This window comes from Alexandromys fortis, unplaced genomic scaffold, assembly GCF_014885135.2.
Source record: "Alexandromys fortis isolate MF-2015 unplaced genomic scaffold, M_Fortis_MF-2015_v1.1 scaffold_1, whole genome shotgun sequence".
NCBI classification, from domain to species: Eukaryota; Metazoa; Chordata; class Mammalia; order Rodentia; family Cricetidae; genus Alexandromys; species Alexandromys fortis.
Window position 1 is genome coordinate 3,212,503 of NW_026067927.1, and position 23,620 is coordinate 3,236,122.

The 23,620-nt window shown below is 49.0% G+C and overlaps 2 protein-coding genes across 2 annotated transcripts; both read left to right on the forward strand.

Moving 5' to 3' along the window:
- The first annotated feature begins 3,662 nt into the window (after window positions 1-3,662).
- On the forward strand, window positions 3,663-4,478 carry LOC126502944 (metallothionein-2). The gene is made up of 3 exons (XM_050144342.1): window positions 3,663-3,798; window positions 4,067-4,132; window positions 4,249-4,478. Exons 1-3 carry the CDS (start codon window positions 3,771-3,773, stop codon window positions 4,338-4,340), a joined length of 186 nt encoding a protein of 61 aa, XP_050000299.1. The 5' UTR covers window positions 3,663-3,770; the 3' UTR covers window positions 4,341-4,478.
- A 5,875-nt stretch (window positions 4,479-10,353) lies between these two features.
- LOC126502945 (metallothionein-1) lies at window positions 10,354-11,562 on the forward strand. The gene is made up of 3 exons (XM_050144343.1): window positions 10,354-10,520; window positions 11,032-11,097; window positions 11,340-11,562. Exons 1-3 carry the CDS (start codon window positions 10,493-10,495, stop codon window positions 11,429-11,431), a joined length of 186 nt encoding a protein of 61 aa, XP_050000300.1. The 5' UTR covers window positions 10,354-10,492; the 3' UTR covers window positions 11,432-11,562.
- The last annotated feature ends 12,058 nt before the right edge of the window (window positions 11,563-23,620 follow it).

The window sequence follows — 23,620 nt, forward strand, 5'->3', positions numbered from 1 at the left end:
CAACAGATGTCTGTGAGTTTCAGAACAGCCAGGGATTTGAAAAAAGACCATTTCCAAGAACCAGAACAACAACATATAAAGAATATATTTTTTTAATTAAATACTTGCTTACTTCAACCAGGGCATAGTCACAATCAAATCATCAAAACCAAACTCCAATAATTCAACTTCTACTGTCTGGAATTCTTTCACCATCTTCTGCAGCACGGGGGCACCATTGCTGTGGCGCCAACAAAGCAAACCCTGTACCCTCTGCATTGAGCTGGAGACTTCCTGTGGGTGGATTGTATCTGAGTTATTAAGTGCCAGCCACTTGGTGCAGAATGAATGCATATATAGAGGACAAGAACAACAAAAAGCTGGCCAGTGCCCAGCTAGGGCTGCCAGACAGTGGGACTTCGCTGGGATTTCTGTAATCATGGCCCTAAAATCAGACGTGCGGCACGTGGTAGTACACCCCTGTAATTCCAGCACTTAGGTGGCTGAGGCATGGCACCATGAGTACCAGGCCACCTTGGAAGAGCCGTGCTCCCCACCATGTTAAGAAGAGACACTATGACAAAGGCAACCTATAAAAGAAAGCATTTAATTAGACTTGGTTACAGTTTCAGAGGGTGAGCCCCAGACCACAGTGACAGAGAGCATGACGCGGGGCAGGCAGGCAGGCCCCAGCTGTAGCAGTAGCCGAGAGCTCACACCTGAGACACCACAGCAGATAGCAGAACACCGAGTGGAATGGTGTGGACCTCCTCAAAGCCCACTCCTGTTAGTTTTCATTACTTTCAGTAGCTGCTCCTTAAGCAAGTCCTGTCCTAATCGACAATCACAGCCCTGCAGCTACTGGTAGCCGTTTGCAGTGGCTGTAGCCAGAGGGGATTCTGTTCCTTCACAGACTGGCTCTGTCACTGCAGCTAAAGGACTTCACCTAGATCTCTATCCCTCTACAGAACTCAGGATTCGAAGGTTGAGGTGAAATTCTGCTTGTTCAGAGAGACTGATTAGCAAGTAGCTAACCTCTCCTAGCTCGTGACTCCCCCCAAACAGCTCACCCTTCTGCTTAACTAACCCCCACTTAAGAACCTTAGCTACACATGGTTCCTCCCTACCACTTCCTGCACCTGACTCGGCCTCCGGAGTCCAGGTTAATCTTCTTTAACCAAACGAATGCAACGCACGCATCTTTGCATCATTAAATATTCCACGGCATAAGCGAATAGAACACATCTAAAATTAATATTCCACAACACACTCCTTCTCCAACAAGGCCACACCTATAGTCATTCTTCCTAAGCAGTTCGCCAGCTGAGAACCAAACATTCAAACAGATGAGCACATAGGGACCATTGGCATTCAAACCACCACACACCACATGAAGGATAATTCCTGATATTAGCCTGGGACCTCCACATACAGGGACACGGGCATGCTCATGGAAAACACACATGCAAGCCATGCGTGTGCCCACACACAGCAACATGGAGAAAAGAAAATAATAACGTAATCAAATCCAAAGATGTCTGGAGGGGACCATTGAGATTTAGTATCATCTGATTATTTGACAAATGAGCATACTGGGGTGTGGAACCACACAGAAGTCTGGGGGTGTAGCTGGGAGGTAAAGAGTTCACAAATGTAGCTCAGTGTCTGGGATAGACAGAGGGGTGGAAGGAGTGGGGAGGTAAAGGAGGAGAGCGCACCCCGAGAGCAAATGAGGGGCCATACTCCATCTGACAACTCACCTCTCCCCACCCTTCGTGATATTTTCACTTCAGTGAGTGACAGATATCAGGGTGGTGACTTTTTTGAGCTTTTGTACACATGCAAAGACATACATACACACACACACACACACACAATTTGCCATGTTGGGAATAAAACCTAGGGTCCCACATATTCTAAGTAAGCACTCTACCACTAAGCTACATTCCTAGCCCTCATTTTATCTTTTGAGACATTCTAAGTATGTAGCCCAGGCTAGCCTCATTTTTACAATCTTGCCTGGGCTTCCAGAGCGCTAGGGTTAGAAGCCAGGCCACACAGGCCAAATTTAACTTTTTCATTGTTGCTTTTTTTTCATTGTGGTATTTTTTTGTTTGTTGAGATAGAATCTCATTAAGTAACTAACTCAAGGCTAGACTGGAACTCACTGTGTTGAACTCACAGAAATCTACTTGCCTCTGGCTCCTGAGTGCTGGGATTAAAGGCATTGCCCATTACATCCAGCCTACTTTCCTTTTCTAAATCAGAGTCCTAATGGGAAGCGGGAACCAGGCAGGAGTCATAGTGCCGGGGTAACCTCCATGAATTTACCAGATTTAGCAAGTGGTGACCGTCAGCTTTATCCTGGCTGGAGGCTGGAGACAGTCCAACAGGGGCAAGGACTACTCTGAGTTCAGTCTGGGAAGGAGTACAGGAGCGCAGAAATCAATCAGGCTAAGGTTCAAACACAGTGCAGCCATGGAAAGTGCCGGGAAGGGAAAGGACAGGATGTTAACTACACATGCTACTGGCAGCCATGCGCATCAGGTTTGGAAGGTATCCCGGAGAAAGTATCACTGAGCCAAGAAGGCATCTCCCCAGTTTACTGTAAGAGCTGCAAGGACACCCTGTCCTGTGGCACACCTCCCCCCCAACACACACACACACTGCTTCCCTGAGTGTCTACCTGAGCCTGCCAGGAAGCTTCCAGTAACTGTTTCCCGGCTCCTCAGATGACACAGACCTTCCTACTTATGACTTCAAGTATGATTTCAGCAGGCTTGAGCAAGCGGGGAAACACCATGTGCCTCCAGGGAGAGAAATCTGGCTGCCATCTCCACTCTTCCCCTCAGCATCCACCCATGCGCTGGGGGTGGGGGAAGCTTATGGGGGTCTTCCTGCCACCCGTTCCAGAACACTACCATCTGGCCCATCCTGCTTGGCAAACACTGGTCTATATCCTCGCAGACTGGACTGCTCCCCTGCCCTTGAATTCCACCTCCAGCAGACCTTCAACACTGCCCTGTTCACTCTAGAATAAGTGTCCCTTAGCACAAGGCTTGTGTCTTCCCAGTCGCTAGTCTCTGGCGACTTGCTGGCGCTCCTCAGCGAATTTGAACCTTACACGTGTTGGGCAAGCGACTACGTGACTGCGCCTCCGCTTCCACCTTCTACTGTGAGAATAACGAATTGTAAAAAAAAGAAAAAAAGAAAAAGAAAAAAGAAAGTTCTAATACAACGCCCCGCAGCACGGGAAACGCGGTAGGGACCTCACCAGCAGCGACTAAGTCTGGGCTAGGACTGGTATTTGAAACCTGTTCACACTTCCAACTTGGTTTTCCTAACCCCGCTTTCATCCACACGGTAAGCGCGGGATCCGCGTTGGGGGAGCTGGGCAGCTCCTCTGCACCCGGCCCCTCGCTCCCTCGGGCGCGCGGCAAGTCACAGGTGGGCAAGCTTCCCGGAACAGGCCCCGACCCGGGCGCAGACCCTTTGCGCTCAGCCCGGTGCGCTCAGTCCGCGCGCCGTGCGGAGAGGGGCGTGACTCAGCGCGGGGGCGTGTGCAGGCCATGTCCCGCGTGCAGGAAGAGGGACGCTTGCAGACTGCGGGGCGTGTGCATGAGGCGGGGGCGGGCGGGGGCAGGTGGTGCTCCACCTGGGCGGAGCTTTTGCACTCGCCCCAACTTCTTCCCTCTTTAAAGTCCCAGGTCCACACGCTTCTTTACATCACGCCTCCTCCTAGCTCTCCAACTTCGTTCTCTCACGGTTTTCAGCCGCCGCCTCTACTCATCATGGACCCCAACTGCTCCTGTGCCACAGGTAAGGGAGACTGCTGATTGGGTTCTGCAACCCGAGTTTCTGGGAGAGCCAGATTGGCTATTTTGGGTCCCTTCTCTAGTCACTTTCAGGGTACTACCGGCTGCCCCTTCCCAACAAATTCTGGAGAACCCCCTCTTTTAACAAGCCCTTGAGATATATATAGTGGCTCGCCCAAGCTGGAGCAAGGATTTGCACCCGAGTTCCTAGGGGAACTCCTGCGTCTAGATGCGCTGGGTCACGCTCACTGCTCACTCCCTTGTTCCTGCAGATGGATCCTGCTCCTGCGCCGGCTCTTGCAAATGCAAACAGTGCAAATGCACCACCTGCAAGAAAAGTAAGTTGGATCCTCTCTACCCTTTATTCTCCGCTCCCCTCGGTCCCTAGCCCGCCCTCCCATCCCAGTAGCGTCCAGGTGGTGTGCCTCTCACGGTCGACTCTTTTTTCCCCCAGGCTGCTGCTCCTGTTGCCCCGTGGGCTGTGCGAAGTGCTCTCAGGGCTGCATCTGCAAAGAAGCTTCGGACAAGTGCAGCTGCTGCGCCTGAAGTGGGGTTTCCTCTCATCTGCGTGTAAATAGAACAATGTGTAGAAAGTAACTTTTTTTTTTTACAACCCTGGCCTGTTTTCCACACCTCTTTCTATAAAACATGTAACAGATAATAAAAAGCATTGACTTAATTAACTATGGTTGTCTTTGTGTGCATTAAAAATAAGGGACTGGCAGAGGGATTGAAACGGAACTGCCGAAGCTTGAACTCTGGGCTCAGATGGGCTTGAACTGGTCAGGTTGCCTCTCCCGGCGTTTTTCCTGGAAGTGATGGGCAGGGGGATGCACTTAGTCCCTCGATGCTAGCTCTTATATGTTAGGTTTAGGCGAACTAAAACCAGGTGCTCTAATGAGCCATATCCCAACCCCCTAGATGTTTATTCTGGTTTCTCTCCCCTAATTCAGTTGGATTTTTAGGCTTAAAAGTGACTTAAGTTTGGAATACCAGTACCCAGACTATGGTAAATAAAAAGCTAGAAAGAATCAGAGGGGCCGAGTGGTGGTGCACGCCTTTAATCCTGGCACTCGGGAGGCAGAGTCTGGAGGATACTGAGTGAGTTCCGGGCTGGCCATCAGGGAGTCGTGTGGTGAAACCCATTTATAATTCCAGCACTTAGACTGAGGCGGGTGAATCTCCTTGAGTTGGGAGGCCAGCCTGGTCTATAGAGTGAGTTCTGGGACGGCCAGGGCTACACAGAGAAACCCTGTCTCAAAAAAAAAAAAAAAATCAGAGGGAGTCAGGTTTGGTGAGTCCAATTTATAATTCTAGCACTTGGGAGGCAGAAGGATCATTGAAATTTGGAATTCAATTTTAGTCTCAAAATTTGGTAACCTTTGATTTTGAGACAAGATCTTACTGTGTAGCCCAAACTATACTTAAACTTGGGATCCTCCGGCCTAGACTCCTAAGTACTGGAAACACAGGCTGGGCTCAAAATCTGTTTTTAAAAATTCAGTAACATGAACAAAATCTTGAAATTACAAGTACTACATATCCAAGGGGTGTGCCTTGCAGAGGGAAAACCAAACGACACAATGTGTCCAACCTGGGCCTCCCATGAGGAACTGCCCGTCTGGTGCACAGGGACACCGACAGGGTCACTTTCACCACCCCCGATTTCAGAGAGCACAGTGACCTGAGTTGGCTGTCAGTCTCTGGAAGTTCCCCTCAGGATCAGGAAGAAACTACCCCTCACTCATTCCAACCCCTGACACCTTAAAAAAAGCAAAGTAGAAGGTGCCCAGCATCTCCCCAGGAGCAAAGCATCTAGGTGGAGTCTGCAGTTTGGAGGATGGGTGGTACTCTTTAGGAAGCTGTAAGAACCTGAATGACTCAATTAAAACCAACGGTTAATGCCCCTGGTTATTTGTTGAGCTAATGCAATTTGGTGTCCAATCAAAGGGAAAGATGAGTTTCTTGGCCAGGAATCAGGACCAAACTTGTGTGAAGGATAAGTTTACAAGGCTGGCTGTATTTCTGGCTGCCAGGAAGTTCTAGTTGGCAGCCGGCTTCCCCAATTACTGGTCGTGTAACCTGGGCAAGTCAGTGGACATCTGAGAGAACCTATGGTTATGTCCCCAGACCGAACCCCTCAGATGCTGGTACCCCGTTGCCCTGGCACTCAGTGAAAACCTAGATGCTGACAACTGCGTGCTCCCAGCTGCTAGTCATCGGTCGCACTTTCCCAACCGCGGAGGGAGGCTCCAGACCAGATTCTGCTGGTCCAGACACATCGACACCCAAAATGGCTTCGGGCTCATTAGAAGCTTATTACAATGAGAAGAAAGGATAGGGGCAGGTGCCGCGCCGGATTAAAATATACCCACGTTAGGGAAGAAAGAGACACCTTCGCCCCTGGAAAGCTCTCCTTCCCATTTAATGCTCTAATGTCAAGCGCCTCGCACATGACTCATAATAATTAAAACACTATTATACGTATGCCCACGTCCTAGTAAGACCCAGAACTCTTAACGCTATCATTGACACCAAGGGGGCTTGAGAGCAAGAGCTCCCCTGCTCATTCACTGCCTGCCCCTTACACTTTGACAATTCGCTGACGATAGTGGAAAACCCCGCAGATTCAGTTATGAGTCCTCTTTCACAGAAGGGAGAAAAGATTCTAACTAAGAGATTAATGAGGAAGGAGCTGACTCCTAACTGAGGCTTCATACATCAGGCAAGTGGGAGCATTTTATCCATGCGGACTGTCTGGAGAGAGAGTCCCACGTTGGCCAGCTCCAGAGTGGGCACAGAACTGTGTGGGAGGACACTGTGGGATGGAGGCTGGGGAGAACCTCACTGACTGTGGGCCAGGTGAACGTGGATGCTGAGTACAAAGCCCCTGTGATCAGGATGCTGCCCCGGCCTCCTGACAGACACCAAAGCCTTGCTAACCTCTCGTGCCCTTTGGTCTTCGCTTGGCCTAGTGAAAGAGCAAATGTGAGTGGACTTAAGCTGTGTGGGACTGTGGAATATTGCAAGTTCGGGGTGGTTAAAATTTCCTTGTCTCTTTATTTGAACATATCACCTAAATTGATTCTTCCGGGGTGGAGGCAGCCCCAATTTCAGATCTGTGATCCTGCAGCGAGTGAGGCAGACCAGCCTGTGGGCATCCAGAATTTTATGCATAGGACACAGAATTTGATTACACATGCCCTCAAGTCCTGAAAATGGAGGGAAAGGCAAACCTATATGTTCTGCTAAATAGTCTGCTCTGTTTCCATATCCTGCCTATCCCCTCCCATCCACCCTGTACTCTGTCCACTGTCCAGGTAAGAGAAGCACTCTGAGCCCTGCACTCAGGAGATGGAGCAGGAGTCCAGGACAGCTTCACCAGCCTGCAAAGTGAGACTCTGTCTCAAACAAACACAGAAGACATTGCTTTAAAAAAAATGATATCTTTTTTTTCTGAGCCAAATATGAGATCATAGCTCAGTGAGGGAGCATTGTCTGGAATGGTGAGGTTCGTGGTGAGTGAGGCTACAGGAACATTAGACGGAGAAGAAAAGAAAGTCGTGTCAATTTATTTGGGATTGCATTAGTGGCCTCAGGCAGGTAGGACACAGCAGAGCAGGGAAATCTCTGCCACCTACAGCATTTTAGCTTCAGAGTTGCTGGAGACAAGATGTCATCTAAGCCTAGTGCCCACAGTTTCATCTAACAGTTGTGAAGATATCAAGTCAGATACAGAAGCTAAGATAAGGCCTGTAATTCCAGCACATGGGGAGGCTGAGACAGTTGGATCACAAGACTCCGTTTCCCAATAAACCAAAACATTAAAGAGCCTAAGATAGCCCAAGATAATTTGGGGCTCTTCACCCTCAACATTCCATTTTAGCTAGGGTCAAGCTATCGTCAGAAACCATAACAAGCATGCACGTCCTCAGAGAATAGCTCATGCCCCAAATGAAGTTCTTTGGATCTGCCCACACAGAGGACGTTACTGTGTCATTTCCTAGGAAGTGTTCTAAGAAGTAGCAATGCTGAGTGCTGAGTAATCATTGGCTAGTCAGTTTCTTGGCTCTTTGCTAATGGAAGGATGCTGTGTCTAAGCCACCAAGAGGAAAAAGAGTCTTGTGGCCTTCTCAGCATCTTCCGTGCCTATGCATGAACCTGTGTATAAAGGGTCAGCGTCAGAGAACTTGTGACTCAAACATGAATATTAGTGTTGGGCAGTACGGGTTCACAGCCCAGTGCTCCATTGACTGGCTGTATGGCCTGAGCAAGTCACCCAACCTTTCTGAAGCCCCGCTCCTTGTGTGTAAACAGAATTTGCCTCTCTAAATAGGCTTTAAATGAGAAACTGATTTTACTTGTGGTTCTGGCATCACAGCCATATCACACTCAGGGCCAGAGTGTGACAGTACACGCCTGTAATTCCAACACTCAAGAAACCGAGGCATTAGCCTGGGTGACATAGCAAGACCCTGTCACAAAACAAAGATCAGCAAAGCCTCGCCAATCTGTGCAGGGCTTGGTGGTATCCTCGAACACAAAACCTTGCCCCACTGCTTCCGCATAAATGAACGGCTTTTTGTTTTCGATACAGCTTGTTTCTCATACAAACAATGGACTTGCAGAGGGGCCGGTGGCCCTAGAGCAGTTAAGCAGCTGCCCATGGTCATCTGGCTCAGAAGTCACGCTGTACAGGAGCTAAAGCCGTATCGGTCCTCTCACCCTCTCCCTGACAGAGCATGACGTCACTCCACTCTAGGCCCTGACTGCCTGGGTGGGTGGCCAGCTGGACAGGCTTTCAGGACCTAACCAATTTTGCTCTTCGCTAGAGAGGAGGGAAATTGTGTGGAGGGAGCTGGTTAACGACCCAGTGCACCCCCCACTACAGCCTTTATACCAGAGTTAGATTCCAAACAAAATGGCAGAGGGAACAGGGGAGGGCATGACAGACACTCCAGCCGGTCTCCTATGCTGTATGTTGAGACCCTACTTACAGAGAAAGACATGATACGAGGTTCATATTAACAGCTATGGCCTTTTCATAATTCAAATGGGGTATTTGTTGATGCATTTGCAAATGATAGATGCCAGACCTGTGATGCCTAGCTGGGTATCTGTGTCATGTTCATCTACCACATACATGACCTTGTGACTTACGCTCCAAAGAGTCATTCATCCCTGCCAAAATATTCTGTGGCCCACTCCTGCTAGGGTGGGATATAAAACCATGAGCAAACATCACTGAACATCCAGAACCATGCCTGCCATTTCTGTAGTCACAGTACCATGTGGTACAAAGCATCAATCCAGATTTTCTTAAATATATTTAAGTGTGTTTATTAGTTATGCTTACATGCATTTAAGCAAACTTTTACTAAACACAAGTAGCAGTCTTATTCCAGATACAGAAGAAAGCTAAAAAAAAAAATGGGTGTATGTAAAGATACACCCACATAGACATACATGTATTTCACTCATAAACTGTGCCTGTCAGCGATGCATGATAATATAGGCCTGTAGTCTTAGCTCTCGGGAGCTAGGAGGATCTGTAGTTCAAAGCTAATTTGGATTATATGAAAACAGCCACAAAATATTGCTTTTGTCCCTGCCCTTAGTCGAGCTGGAGGAGTGCTCCCGTATGAGAAGAGTCCGGCTGGAGAAGTGCTCCCTCATGAGAGGAGTCCGGCTGTAGAAATGTTTATGACCTAACAGACACAAGGGGGTCTCTATCAAGAACACCCGGTAAAGGGGAGGTCCATGGAGAGCAAAGGGAGCCTATGGGATTTCAAACCCTGCACAGCCACCCAGGTCTGAGATACTGAGCAAGTGGCTTGAACGCAATTAAACAGGGCTTGACAGCCGAACAGTCAGGCACAATGAAAAAAATAAATAAATCGCCACTTCTTTGGCTTTGTGTCTAATGCGGTCCCTGGATACCATTGATTCCACTGGAGGGAAGGCATCCCCTATTTTCCACACTATCCTGGAGTAGAGCCGATAGGTTAAGGTGTGCGGGCCACCAGCCACGGACAACGTGCCTAGACTTCTCAGGAACGGAGACTGGATGTGTTAAGATGAGATGTGTTGGCCCTGTTGCTGTGTGTGTCCCAACGACTGTGATAGGGTACAGAGGGACAATGAGGACCGGGAAAGTTCATAGTCAAGGCTAATCTTTTTACATAACTGTCTCTTGGACTTCTGCTGCTTTCGATTCAGAGAAATGATGACCGGGCTGGGGGCTGCCCAGGAACTCCCGGAAAAGAGAAACTGAGAACATAGCTCCTCCTATGAGTTTAGGGAGAGAGTCGCGGGGCTCCCGGGTGAGTTCTCGCTAGAAAAGATCAACTGTAATCTAGGTAAAAAAAAAAAAAAAAAATACAGGGACGTGATGTAGCACACAGCACACAGATCGTCCTTCCCGGGCCAGCTGCGCCAAGGGGCGGACCCGCTGGGCACGCCAGCGCCCTTGGGAGCTCTGCACCCCGCCCGAAGGGTGCGCTCGGCTCTGCCAAGGACGCGGTGCGCGTGACTCAGCGAAGGCCTGTTCAACGGCTTGCTGTGTGCAAACTCTGCGCACGGACCGGTCCCACGACTATAAAGAAAGCAGGCCGCCCGCTAGGCGTCAGCACGACTTTCAGCAGCCTGACTGCCTCCTAGTCAGTTGCTCCACAGCTCCAGCTTCACCAGATCTCAGAATGGACCCCAACTGCTCCTGCTCCACAGGTAAGAGACGCCCAGTTCTTCCTCTTTAAACTGCCAGTTAGGATCGCAGACCGGATTCCTGCAGTCGTGGAGGATTGTAAGAGTATTGGCGGGAATAGCGCCTTTAGTTGGAGATTCATTCTAATTCATTTTAACGTCCCATTTTGCAAGCACCTTCATCTATGCTTGGAGTATGAATATTATCCGAACGACTCATTTGTCGAGGTTGGAGGCAATATTTAGGCGCACAAATGTCTGGCGCCTGATCACCCAGGTAGTGGGGGACATCTGGGTAGAGCCCCAGACATTATTAACGGTATTATGAATTGCCTTCACTAGGAGAGAGGTGAGGGTCCTTTGTGTCTAGGGATGGAAGACACAAGTCCTACGCTACGCTACCCCTAGAGAGATGGAGCTAGGCTTCCTGGAATCCTGAGTTGGATTTAATGAACTGAGCTGGCCACATGATGTTGGCCCCGGCTAAGATCCTGCATTCTCTCTACTCATTGCTGTCTTTTTTTCTCCTCCACAGGCAACTCCTGCACCTGCTCCAGCTCCTGTGGCTGCAAAAACTGCAAGTGCACCTCCTGCAAGAAGAGTGAGTGGGGAATGATAGCTGGGGTGGGGGCTACAGTTCAGCGGGAACCCACAGAGAGCTGGCTCTGAGAAAGGTCCTTTGCTGCCCAGGGCAGTTCAAATCTTTCTCCAAGCATTATGCCCTACAGCTCCCAAGACAACCCCTCCCCCATCTTGTTGGAAAGAAGCAGGTCTTCAGCAGGGCCTGTGTGACAGGAGCTCCCAGGACACCAGCTCTGACCTCTTCCTCTCCTTTGTTTCCAGGCTGCTGCTCCTGCTGCCCCGTGGGCTGCTCCAAGTGTGCCCAGGGCTGTGTCTGCAAAGGGGCCGCTGACAAGTGCACGTGCTGTGCCTGATGGGAGGACAGCGCAGCTCCGAGGTGTAAATAGTGTGGACCAACCCGAAGTTTTTCATACAGCTCTACCGTGTTTATAAATCTGCTTTTTTTTTTAATGAAATGTGTGAATAAAAAGCCAATTTGATTCAACCTCTGGTGTTCTTTGTGTGACTTTGAAATAAGGAACTGGGATGACAGATGAACTTGATAGTACAGGGATCTGGTTCTGGTCCCTTTACCTCTTCATCTCCTGCTCCAAAGGAGGTGTGGGGGGGGGAAGTGTCTTAGGATAAAGTCGAATTATGCCATGAGCTTCTCCCAAAGGAAGACAGCAGCTGTGTGCGGGGTTAGGAGAGTGCAGGTGAAGATGCTCAGTATCCCACCCTCACAGCACAGAAAAGTCCCTATCGTCTCTCCACCTTCTCTCTCTGTTCCAGTGTCAGTACTGAGAGGAACACAGGCTGTCTAGCATGCTAGTCAGGGGTTCTTAACACTGAGCCTCTTTATGTATTCTGCTGGAGAGATGTTAGAGGGTCTTTAATGACTGCTTTGACACCAGATCTCAACAGGTTTCTTAGGTTGGCCTAGAATTTTGCAGCCTAGTCTGGCCTTGAATTTTTAATTTTCCTGCCTCAATTTTCCAAGGACTTTAGACTGTGCACGAGGCCATATAAATGTTATATAGAATCAGGTGTGGCTTGTGCCTATAATCTCAACATTAAGAAGTAGGAGCAGGATGGTCTGGGTACTAGACACCCTGAGGTACATGAGACCCTATCTCAGAATAAAAGGACTCACATAGTGGGACAACCAACTCCCAATTGTTGGATCCTCAGAGGTTCTCAATTGTCCTTTTCTCTTTGGGTGTGTGTCTGTGTGTGTGTGTGTGTGTGTGCATGCACATGAGGTTGTGTATGTGTGTGCATGCACATGTGCATCTGTATGAGTGTGTATGTGTACACACATGTGATTCTGGTGAACATGGAGGCCAGAGATTGATGACATAAGGAATCTTTATCACTTTACACTCTTCTTCTTCTTCTTCTTCTTCTTCTTCTTCTCCTCCTCCTCCTCCTCCTCCTCCTCCTCCTCCTCCTCCTCCTTCTTGAGACAGGGTTTCTCTGTGTAACCCTGGCTGTCCTTGAACTCACTCCGTCGAACTCACAGAGATGCACTGGCTTCTGCTTCCCTAGTGCTGGGATTAAAGGCCCAGCCTCCACATGATATATTTTGAGTCAAGATCTTCTGCTGAATTTAGAGCTTTCCTTATTTCTGCCAGGCTACATGGCCAGCAAACCCTGGGTACCCACCTCCCTCCACACACCCTCAGCTCAGCACTGGGGTGACAGACTTTTACCGCCACTCCTGGCTTTTTATGTAGGAGCTGGGATTCGAACTGAGGTCCCCAAGGTTGAGCAGCTAGCACTTTATTCATTGAGCCACATACCTAACCCCATACAGTTATTATTTTCTATGCACCTGAAACCTAATGTTTCTCAAATGATACTATCTGTGCAAAAATAAATTCCAAAACATGAAACTCAGTTTTTGAGGCTTCAGTAGGAAAACATAAATATATGAAGACGCAGAGAATCTAATAACCACTTGCCGGGCAACGGTGGCGCATGCCTTTAATCCCAGCACTCGGGAGGCAGAGACAGGCAGATCTCTGTGAGTTCGAGACCAGCCTGGTCTACAGAGCTAGTTCCAGGACAGGCTCCAAAACCACAGAGAAACCCTGTCTCGAAAAACCAAAAAAAAAAAAAAAAAAAACCACTCCACTCCTCACAGCTGCTCATCGAGTGACTGTGTGCATACATCTGGAACTGCACTGCCCAGAGATCAGGAAGGATCCCAGGGAAGGAACCCAGCAGCACTAGACCACCCCCTGGGAGAGTTCCATTGCTCGGACTTGGGTGCAAGTTCCATGAAAAGTCAGGATGAATTTTCTTTCGAATTCCAGTGGCATGATCAGGGATTGGAGGAAGTTGCCCATGTATATAATCTTCTGATTCTAAATGAAGTGCTTTTCATCAAAACCATCCATGGACTGGGAAGGGCTCACTGGCTATAGCTTTAGGCCAAGAAACCATGCTTGTCTATGTGGACAGAGACAAAGGACTGTGTCTCTCCTCTTACTGGATACAACAGAAATGAGGCCAAGACAGAGGGGCGAGGGGAGGGGGCACAAAGACAGGCAATGTGTTAGAAGCAAGGGTGACATCAGCTAACACCCCCACCACCTCCACCGAATTTTCTAGGACCAGGAAAGAGAAGCTGAATGACTGCACACAGATTAGAGCTGAGTGCAAAGCCCCACCTCCTGCAGGCCACCCATGGGCCTGCTCAGAAGGCCAGGAGCACTCTGCAAGCAGAGACTGCACCCTGGGGAAGCTCGTACTCAGCTCAGCCACACCCAGGAGTGTGATGAAGGTCACAAGTTCATCTGCTCTGCAAAGAGTGCCGTGGATTTCAATGGGCCCAGTGCAAATTTGTTAGCTGCCAGTCTGATTCTGTCCTAACTTATCACCCAGTGGGACCTGAGCCTCCTCAAATTGTTGCTTAGACTTCCAGCATGGTGTAAGGTTCCTGACATGGGCCTTAGGATGCTCACTTCCCAGTTGATACATGACCCAGCCAGAGGTTCTTATAGTTTGTTTTTACTTTGTATGTTTGTGTATATGTGTGTGTGTATGCACACACATGTGCTCAAGTATGTGTTTGTTTGTGCATGCACATGTGCTGTGTGGGCATGTGTGTGTGTGCACATACATGTGCTTGGGTATTTGTGTGTGTGTGTACATATTCATGGGCTTGTGGTGAATGTGGAGGCCCGGGGTTGACATAGGGAATCTTCCTCAATCACTTTACAACTTACTTTATTTACTTTTTTTTTTTTTTTAAATCAAGACTGGGTATCTTTGTGTAGCATAGGAAACTGTCCTGGACTCACTCTGTAGACCAGGCTGTTCGTGAACTCACAGAGCTCCACCAGCTTCTGCTTCCCTAGTGCTGGAATTAAAGGGCTGTGTCACCCCTGCCTCAGTTTTGACCTTACTGCTTGAGACAAGATCTGCTGCTGAATTTAGAACTTGCTTTATTTCTTCCAGGGTGGATGGCCAGCTATTTTGGTTACCCACCACTCTCACACAAACCCTCAGCTCAACACTGGGGTGACAGACTTGGACCACCACTCCTGGCTTTTCATACAGGAGCTGGGGATTCAAACTCAGGTCCTCAAGCTTGAGCAGCAAGCACTTTACTCATTGAGCCACATACTTAACCCCTACAGTTATTTATTTTCTATGCACCTCAAACCTGAAGTTTCACAAATGGTACTATTAGAAAAAAAATTAATTCTAAGAGTTTGAAAACCAGATATTAAAGATTCCACAGGAAAACAATAGATATATGAAGACTCAGGGAATCTAATGTAACCAGTCCTCACTGCTGCTCATGGAGTGACTGTGTGCATACATCTGGAGCTGCACTGCCCAGAGATCAGGGAGGAGCCCAGCAGCACTAGACCGCTCCCCCCCCCCCCCCCCCCCCCCGAGGGCTTCATTGCTGGGACTGAGTGCAAGCTCCTTGCAAAGTCAGGATGAATTTCCACTTTCAAATTCCAGCGGCATGACCAGAGATTGGAGGAAGTTGCGCACGCATGGAATCACCTGACTCTAAACGAAGTGCTTAGGTGGACTGCGGAGGGCTCACTGGCTATTTTTAGCCAGGAACACATTTTGTTTATCTGTTACATGGAAAGTAGAACACAGAGAGAGACAAAGTCCTGTGTCTGTCCTCTCACTGGGTACAAGGGAAATGAAACCAAAGACAGGGGCGGGGACAAAGACGGGCCATGTGGTAGAAACAAGGGTGACATCAGTACACATTTCTCCAGCTCACACTTGCATCCCCAGATAAGGTAAAGAGACTTTGGGATAACCAAAGTGACCTCCACAGTGCAGGGCTGAGTGTGGGAACTGTTCCCGACTAGGTTCTTGGAAATCTAAGAGGGAGGGGATGCCCAGCGAATTTGCTAGAACAGGCCAGCAGACGCTGGAATGATTGCACACAGCAAAGAGCTGAGCGCAAAACTCCACCTCCTGCGGGCTGTTTGAGGAAGTCCCCACAAGAAACACCTGCTCCGTGTACACTCTGCACTCAGAGACTGCTCTCATCTGGAAGATTGCACTCAGCTCAGACACACCCCTTAGTGTGATTGTGGGCACCAGGTCACTGCTGCTGCCAGGAGGCGGGGCCATTGCACCTGGCCCAGTGCAGACCTGGAAGCTGCCAGGCTTCTTCTTTCCTAAGGCCACGGGGAGGGGTGGAGGGGCTCAACCTCTTCTAAATGTTGCTTAGGTTTTCAGCCTAGTGTTTGATACCTGGGATGGGCCTTAGAATTCTCAGTACAGACCAGGCCCGAGGCCGAAGAGGTCACATCTTGTGTTTTGAACTGAGTGAATTCACTTTGTTTTCCGCTTGCTTTCTGGTTGAGCTATTGAAGGCTGTCTAGCTTTAAAGTTCAAGGACTGAGGTATAGAGTTCATATCCCCCCCCCCACACACACACACACTAACTTTCTTCCTTCCAGGACATCATTGGTCAGGTGCTGCTGGCTGCACCCAGAGGTCTGTGCATACCCCGGGTGGCTCTAGGGTAGACAGAAGGCTGAGGAGAAACCTTTTGGCAAATGAAAACCTCGGGTCATATCCTAAATCACTGTCATGCTGAACTGGCTCTTGCAGGTGTGACTTTTCCTTTGTGGGTTAATACGAGAGTTTGTGTGCCCTTCTGCAATGAGGGAGCAGAAGAGTGGGTCCTCACTGTGCGTTCTGCGCAGCACAGACAGCTGAGCTACAGGCCAGCTGGGATATGGGGGCAACATCTACACACAATATATGTACACACATGGTGGCCTTAAGTATAAAGTGAGCAGGCAGGTTCCTGGGCTTCCATGTGCCTCCTAAAGCCTCATTTTGTGCTGGTTCCATTGGATCCCAACTCGTCGTCATGGGAAATGGACCCAACTGCTCCAGTGCCACACTGGTAAAGGTCTTCAGTGGACACATTTCCATTTCTGACTAAAGTGGGCTCCTTGCCATGTGTTGTTGGTTCTCTCTCTCTCAGAAGCCAATTGCTGGTTCATGTTCTCTCTCTCTCTCTCTCTCTCTCTCTCTCTCTCTCTCATTAGCTTCATCTCACTTTGGATCTTAACAAGCTTCCATTCAGCTGAAACTGGTTGCTGACATTGACTGTCAATCCCATTGTGTTGACATCGGTTGACACTGGCTGACAACACTGAAGACCATTCTGCTCCCACTCCAACATTTCTGCACTGTTCTTAGGTGCTAAACTAGACAGGTCAATTGGGATGCAAACCCTAAAGTTCATATCTGGGATCTCAGGGCAATCAATGCTCAGGTCTTCATTAAAATGCCCCCTCATTGCAGCATAGTACTGTAGGGACATCATTCATATTCCTACCTGGGAGGTCGATGCTGGAGGATCATGAACAGATCCCCACACCTGCTTTAGGTGGTATAAAAGAGAAACACGGGCAAATGTGCTGTATGGCTGGTGTGGGAGAGACAGACAATGCAGGAGGACTCCATGCAGGTGACAGCAGGGACCATGCTCCACAGCTCATCAGAGCTCAGCAGTTAGGGTGCATGACTTCGTGTGACTCAGCAAAGACAAGTGCGTTATGTCTGGGTGCAAACTCTGCACCCGGACCGGTCCCAGGACTATAATAAGAAAGCAGCTGCCTGCTAGGGAGCACCATGACTTCCAACAGCCTGACTGCCTCCTAGTCCCTTGCTCTGTAGCTCCACCTTCACCAGATCTTGGAATGGACCCCAACTGTGCCTGCTCCACTGGTAAGAGACACCCAGTTCTTGCTGTTTAAATTGCCAGTAAGGACCTCAGACAGGATTCCTGTAGTGGTGGAGGATGTAGTCCAGAGTACTGGTGGGAATAGCAGCTTTAGTTGTAGATTCAGAGTAGTTCATTTTAGTGTTCCCCTTTGCAAGCACCTTCTTCTATCCTTGGAGTATGAATATTGTCAGAACGGCTGCTTTGTCAGGGCTGCAGGTAAGTATTTAGTCGCACAAATGTCTAGCTCCTGATCACCCAGGTAGTGGGGGCATCTGGGTTGGGCCCCGGCATTATTGAACGTTTTATAAATTGTCTAGACAAGAAGAGAAGTGAGGGATCCTTGAGACTCAGGAATTAAAGACTCAAGCCCTGCCCTGTGAGAAGGAGACTAGGCTTCCTTGAGTCCTAATAGGATTTAGTGAACTGAGCTGGACACATGGTGTTGGCTCTGCTGGGACACTGCATGACTCTCTACTCATTGCTGTCTTTTTTTCTCCTCCGCAGGCAGCTCCTGCACCTGCTCCAGCTCCTGTGGCTGCAAAGACTGCAAGTGCACCTCCTGCAAGAAGAGTGAGTGGGGAATGATAGCTGGGGTGGGGGCTACAGTTCAGCGGGAACCCACAGAGAGCTGGCTCTGAGAAAGGTCCTTTGCTGCCCAGGGCAGTTCAGCTCTTTCTCCAAGCACTATGCCCTACAGCTCCCAGGACCACTGTAGTAGCTCTAGACAGAGTTCTTCTAAGACAACCCCTCCCCCATCTTGTTGGAAAGAAGCAGGTCTTCAGCAGGGCCTGTGTGACAGGAGCTCCCAGGACACCAGCTCTGACCTCTTCCTCTCCTTTGTTTCCAGGCTGCTGCTCCTGCTGCCCCGTGGGCTGCTCCAAGTGTGCCCAGGGCTGTGTCTGCAAAGGGGCCGCTGACAAGTGCACGTGCTGTGCCTGATGGGAGGACAGCGCAGCTCCCACGTGCAAACAGTGTGGACCAACCCGGATTTCTCAGACAGCTCTACCCTGATAACTAAACCTGTTTTTTTTTTTCTGTGAAAAATGTGAATAAACAGCCAATTTGAATCTAACTCTGATTTTTTGTGTGTGTGACTTAGAAATAAGGAACTGGGTGACAGATGAACTTGATAGGACAGGGATCTGGTTCTGGTTCCTTAACCTCTTCAACCCCAGCCCCAAAGGAAGGGGAAGTGGGTTAGGGTAAAGTCAAATTATGTCATGAGCTTCCTCTCAATGGAAGACAGCAGCTGTGTGTCGGGTTATATTTATGTCTCTGTGCATATGTGTGTAGATGCATAGAATCCCATCATCCGGGCACAGAAATGGCTCAATCCTTTATTCACATTTTCTTTCTAATCCAGTTTAAGCTCACACTGTGGGTTATATAGGGATGGAGAGTTCTGAGAGAAACACTGGGTCTTCGCACTGAACTTTTTTTTTTCTCTTGGTGGACAGATGTTAGACGGTCTTTGATGTTGGCATTGACACCAGATCTCAACAAGTTTCTTAGGTTCGTTCTTAGGTTCGTCTAGAATTTCCAGCCCAGTCTGGCCTTGAAGTTTTGATTCCCCTGCCTCAGTTTCCCAAGGACCTTATATTACAGGACTAACTGTGCTCCCAGGCCACTTAAATGTGATGTAGAATCAGGTATGGCTCAACCTGTGATCCCAGCATTAAGAAGCAAGAGCAGGATGGTCCGCGTACAAAAGAGGCTGAGCTACATGTGACCCTATCTCAGAATATAGGTGCTCATAAATTGGGACACCAATCACACATATATCTCATCCTTAGAGGTTCTTAATAGTTTGTTTTCACTTTAGGTGTGTGCGTGTGTGTGTTTATGCACACACATGTGCTTGCGTGTGTTTGATTGTAGATGCACATTTGCTGCGTGTGTGCACATACATGTGCTTGGGTGTTTGTGTGGATGTACACACACATGGGCTTTTGGTGAATGTGGAGGCCAGAGACCAGAGAGCACTCTACACCTTTCTCTCTCTCTCTCTCTCTCTCTCTCTCTCTCTCTCTCTCTCTCTCTCTCTTCTTTCTTTCTTTCTTCCTTCCTTCCTTTCTTTTTTTTTTTTTATCGAGACAGGGTTTTTCTGTGTAGCATAGGACCCAGTCTAGAAACTCACTCTGTAGACCAGGCTGGCCTCAATCTCATAGAGATCCACCAGCTTCTGCTTCCTTAGTGCTGGGATTAAAGGCCTCTGTCACCATCCCCCCAGTGTCCCCCTTACTTTTTGAGATAAGGCCTCTGTTGAATTTAGAACTTGTTTTCTTTCTGCCAGGCTGGGTGTCCAGCTATTTTGGGTACCCAGCTCACTCCACCCATTCTCAGCTCAACACTGGGGTGACAAACTTGTACCAAACTTTTCATGTAGGAGCTGGGGATTCAAACTCAGGTCCTCAAGCTTAAGCAGCAAGCACTTTACTCATTGAGCCACATACCTAGCCCCTACAGTTATTATTTTCTATGCACCTCAAACCTGAAGTTTCTCAAATGCTACTACTGGTAAAAAAAAAAAATCTAAGAGTTTGAAAACCAGATAATTGAAGATTCCACAGGAAAACAATAAACATATGAAGACACAGGGAATCTAATGTAACCAGTCTGCTGCTCATGAGTGACTGTGTGCATACATCTGGAGCTACACTGCCCAGAGATCAGGAAGGAGCTCAGGGATGGAGCCCAGCAGCACTGGAACACTCCCTGGTAGGCTTCCTCTGCTGGGACTTAGGTGTAAGTTTGTTACAAAGTCAGGATGAATTTTCTCTTTCAAATCCCAGCGGCATGATCAGGGATTGGAGGCAGCTGCCCAAGTATATAATCTTCTGACTCTAAATGAAATGCTTTGCATAAAAAAAAAAACTATCTATGGACCGGGAAGGGCTCATTGCTATAGTTTTAAGCCAAGAAGCTCTGCTTGTCTATCTACTGCATGGACAATGTAGGACAAAGACAAAGGACTGTGTCTTCTCTTATTGGATACAATATACTGGATACAATAGAAAAGAGACCAAAGACAGAGGCGGGGACAAAGACAGGCAATTTATTAGAAGCCAAGGTGACATCAGCAAACACCCCCACCACCTCCACTACTGAATTTGCTAGAACCACAAAAAGAAGCTGAATGACTGCACACAGATTAGAGCTGAGTTCAAAACCCTGCCTCCTGCCAGCTGCCCAGGGGCCAGCTCAGAAGGAACATCCTGGCCAGGTGCACTCTGCTAGCAGAGACTGCAGTTGGGGGGAAGCTCACACTCAGCTCAACTAGTTGTGTGATGAAGGTCACAGTTCACCTGTGCTGGGAAGAGTGCTGTGGATTTCAGTGGGCCCAGTGCAAATTTGGAAGCTTCCAGTCTTATTCTGTGCTAACTCACCGCCCAGTGGGACCTGAGCCTTCTCAAATGGTTGCTTAGGACTTCCAGCATGGTGTAAGGTTCCTGGCATGGGTCTCAGGATGCTCAGTTCCCAGCTGCTACGTGACTGAGCCAGAGGAGGTCACGTCTTATGTTCTGAACTGAGTGGACTCATTTTGTCCACTGCTTGCTTTCTGGTAAATCTCCTGAAGGCAGGGCCACCTTGCCCATCTAGTCTTGTTAAAATTCAGGGATTGGGGTCCAGAGTTCATATCTCCCCAGCCACACCCCTTCTCCTTTCAAGGACATCACTGAACTGGCCAGGTGCTGCTGGCTGCACCCAGAGGTCTGTGCAGACCTGGAGTGGATAGAAGGTTGAGGAGGAGCCTTTTGGGGGATGAAGACCTCGGGTCATAACCTAAACCGCTCTCATGCTGGGCTGGCTCTTACATGTGTGACTTTTTCTTTGTGGGTTAATACAATAGTTTGTTTGTCCTTCTGCAATGAGGGAGCAGAAGAGTGGGTCCTCACTGAGTTCTGCACAGCAGAGACAGCTATAGGCCAGCTGAGATGCGGGGGCAACGTCAGGGCAGGACTGTTGCACATCCATGGTAGTCTTGTGTATAAAGTGAGCAGGCAGGTTCCTGGGCTTCCAAGTTCCTCCCAGAATCCTGATTTTGTGCTGGTTCCATTGGATTTCAACTCAGTTTCATTGGAGATGGACCCAACTGCTCCAGTGCCACTCTAGTAAGTGACTTCAGTGGACACATTTTCATATCTGAATAAAGTGGACTCCTTAGTATGTCTTGCTAGCTCTCTCTCTCTCTCTCTCTCTCTCTCTCTCTCTCTCTCTGTGTGTCTTTCTCTCTCTTTTTAGCTCTTACCAGCTTCACCAAACTTTGGAGCTTATCAACTTTCCTGTCCTCTTTCTTCTCTCAAGGCTCTCATTTCTGGGGAGGAAAGAGTGGATTCTCATCTGTCCATCACCACCTGTCTGCACCCACCGTGGCTGGAGCATCTTGCTTTCTTTCCCAGCAGGAAAACTACCTGAGAATGACTGTGCTTCCTAGCAAGCAAGGGGTGGGGGCCCAGGGGCATGCTTCTGTGTGTTCAGTCTGGAACAGGAAGAGCAAGGCCCAGACAGGCACAGCTGTGAGTGCTGGCCTCAGGGCTTGTTTCCTGGCTCCTGCCTGGGCCTCAGGAGTTGTTTCCTGGCTCCTGCCTGTGTCTCTATCTCACTGCTTCTTTCTCTACCCCACAGGCAGTCCCTGCAGCTGCTCAGGCACCTGCAGCTTCAAAGACTAAAGGCTACCTCCAGCAGACAGAGGGAGTGGGGCCTGGTTTAGAGATCTGGGGCTAAGGACAGATTGGCAGGGAATCCACTGCTGTTCTGAGTTGGGACACTGACTGTCCTTTAATCCTTGAAGGCCATTCTGTCCCCACTCTAGATTTCTGCACTGTCTTTAGTCTCAAAACCAAGCAGCCTTTCTCCACTGGGATGCAAACCCTAAAGACCACATCTGGACTTTCAGGGGAGTCAGAGCCCAGGTCTTCATTGCAGCATGATGCTAATGCATGTCGTTCATATCCCTACCTGGGAGGTCGGGGCAAGAGGATCATGAGTTCTTGTCCGAAATAGGCTATGTCAGACCCTGTTCATAAATTAATAAACAAGGAACAAATACTTCCTAGAGGGGTAAGCATTGCCTCCCTTCTCCCTTGCTCTTCTTTCTCAGGCTGCTATGTCTGCTGCCCAGTGGGCTGCTCTAAGTGTGCCCAGAGATGGGTCTGCAGAGGGACATGTAGTGCCAAGGGCTGTGTCTGCAGATGGGCATCTGATAGGAGCACCCGCTGTGACTGCTGTTAGGTGTCAAGACAGTAAAGGGAGCAGCATCTACAGAACTGGATCGGTTTTCCCTACTCTGCCCTATTGGCTGTCTGTGATCTTTTTCTAGTGAATGACAATCAGATTTGATGACTTCATTCTGACCTGATTGTCTCAGCATGGCTTGGGATAAGGGACTGACGTGGCCGATTTAACACCAATGCAGAGACATGGGCTGTGAACTCAAATGTTAGACTCCCACCATATGTGAACAACACAAGTAAGTTGACCTTCATCTCTGGCACGAGGAAGGAGAAGCAGCTGTTGGAGGGAGGCAGAGCTCTTTTGACCATCACGGAGCGCGTGCACAGCGCAGAGCCTTCTCCATCTTCCGCTTTCTTTCTCCACCTCTCCGACCAAACCTGCTTTAGTTCTTCAGGAGGGCTGACTTGGAGGAGACTTTGGGGTGGGAAATCCAACTCTTCTTGGGGCTTCTCAGACTTCACATATGGAGGAGACTTTGATCTTAATCCCTTTCAACACCTAAGCCTTCGTAGCCGAAATGATGCTAATTACAGAGATAATTAAGTCAAAGTGCAAACCCCTGTATTAGGATCAACAGGAAACTTTCCCAACCAATGGACGGAATAGGGAAAGTCAAGATATTCATACCCTTTCATCTTCCGCTAGAGCCTTGCTCTGCAGCTCAGCCTGGTCTCTACTTCCCTGCAAGAATTTTGGCTCAGGCTCACCAAGTTGGAGCTCCAGCCGTGTGCGCTGTGGTTAGAACAATGTTCCCTGAGGGTGTGAATTGCAGACAGAGGCTGAAGACTTCCCCTTGGGAGAACCACACACTGTGAACAGTGCTAGCAGAGACACCCCACAAGGAGACCTCAGGGTCCCGGAATCCTGAAAGGACACTAGAAAACCAGTCTGGGCTTCCAGGTCATGACTAAGATCCTCATCTGCGGAAGTCATCATCCCTCCTCACCTCCCCCTCCCACGCACACCCACACACATCTCAGCCCCCCCCCACATCACCCCCACCTCCATTAGGGATGAATCTGAGCCTTCAGATTCCAGTCTTGAGGTCTTGTCGCTCCTTAGCCCTCGATCCACCACTGCTCCGAGGGCCAGCGCC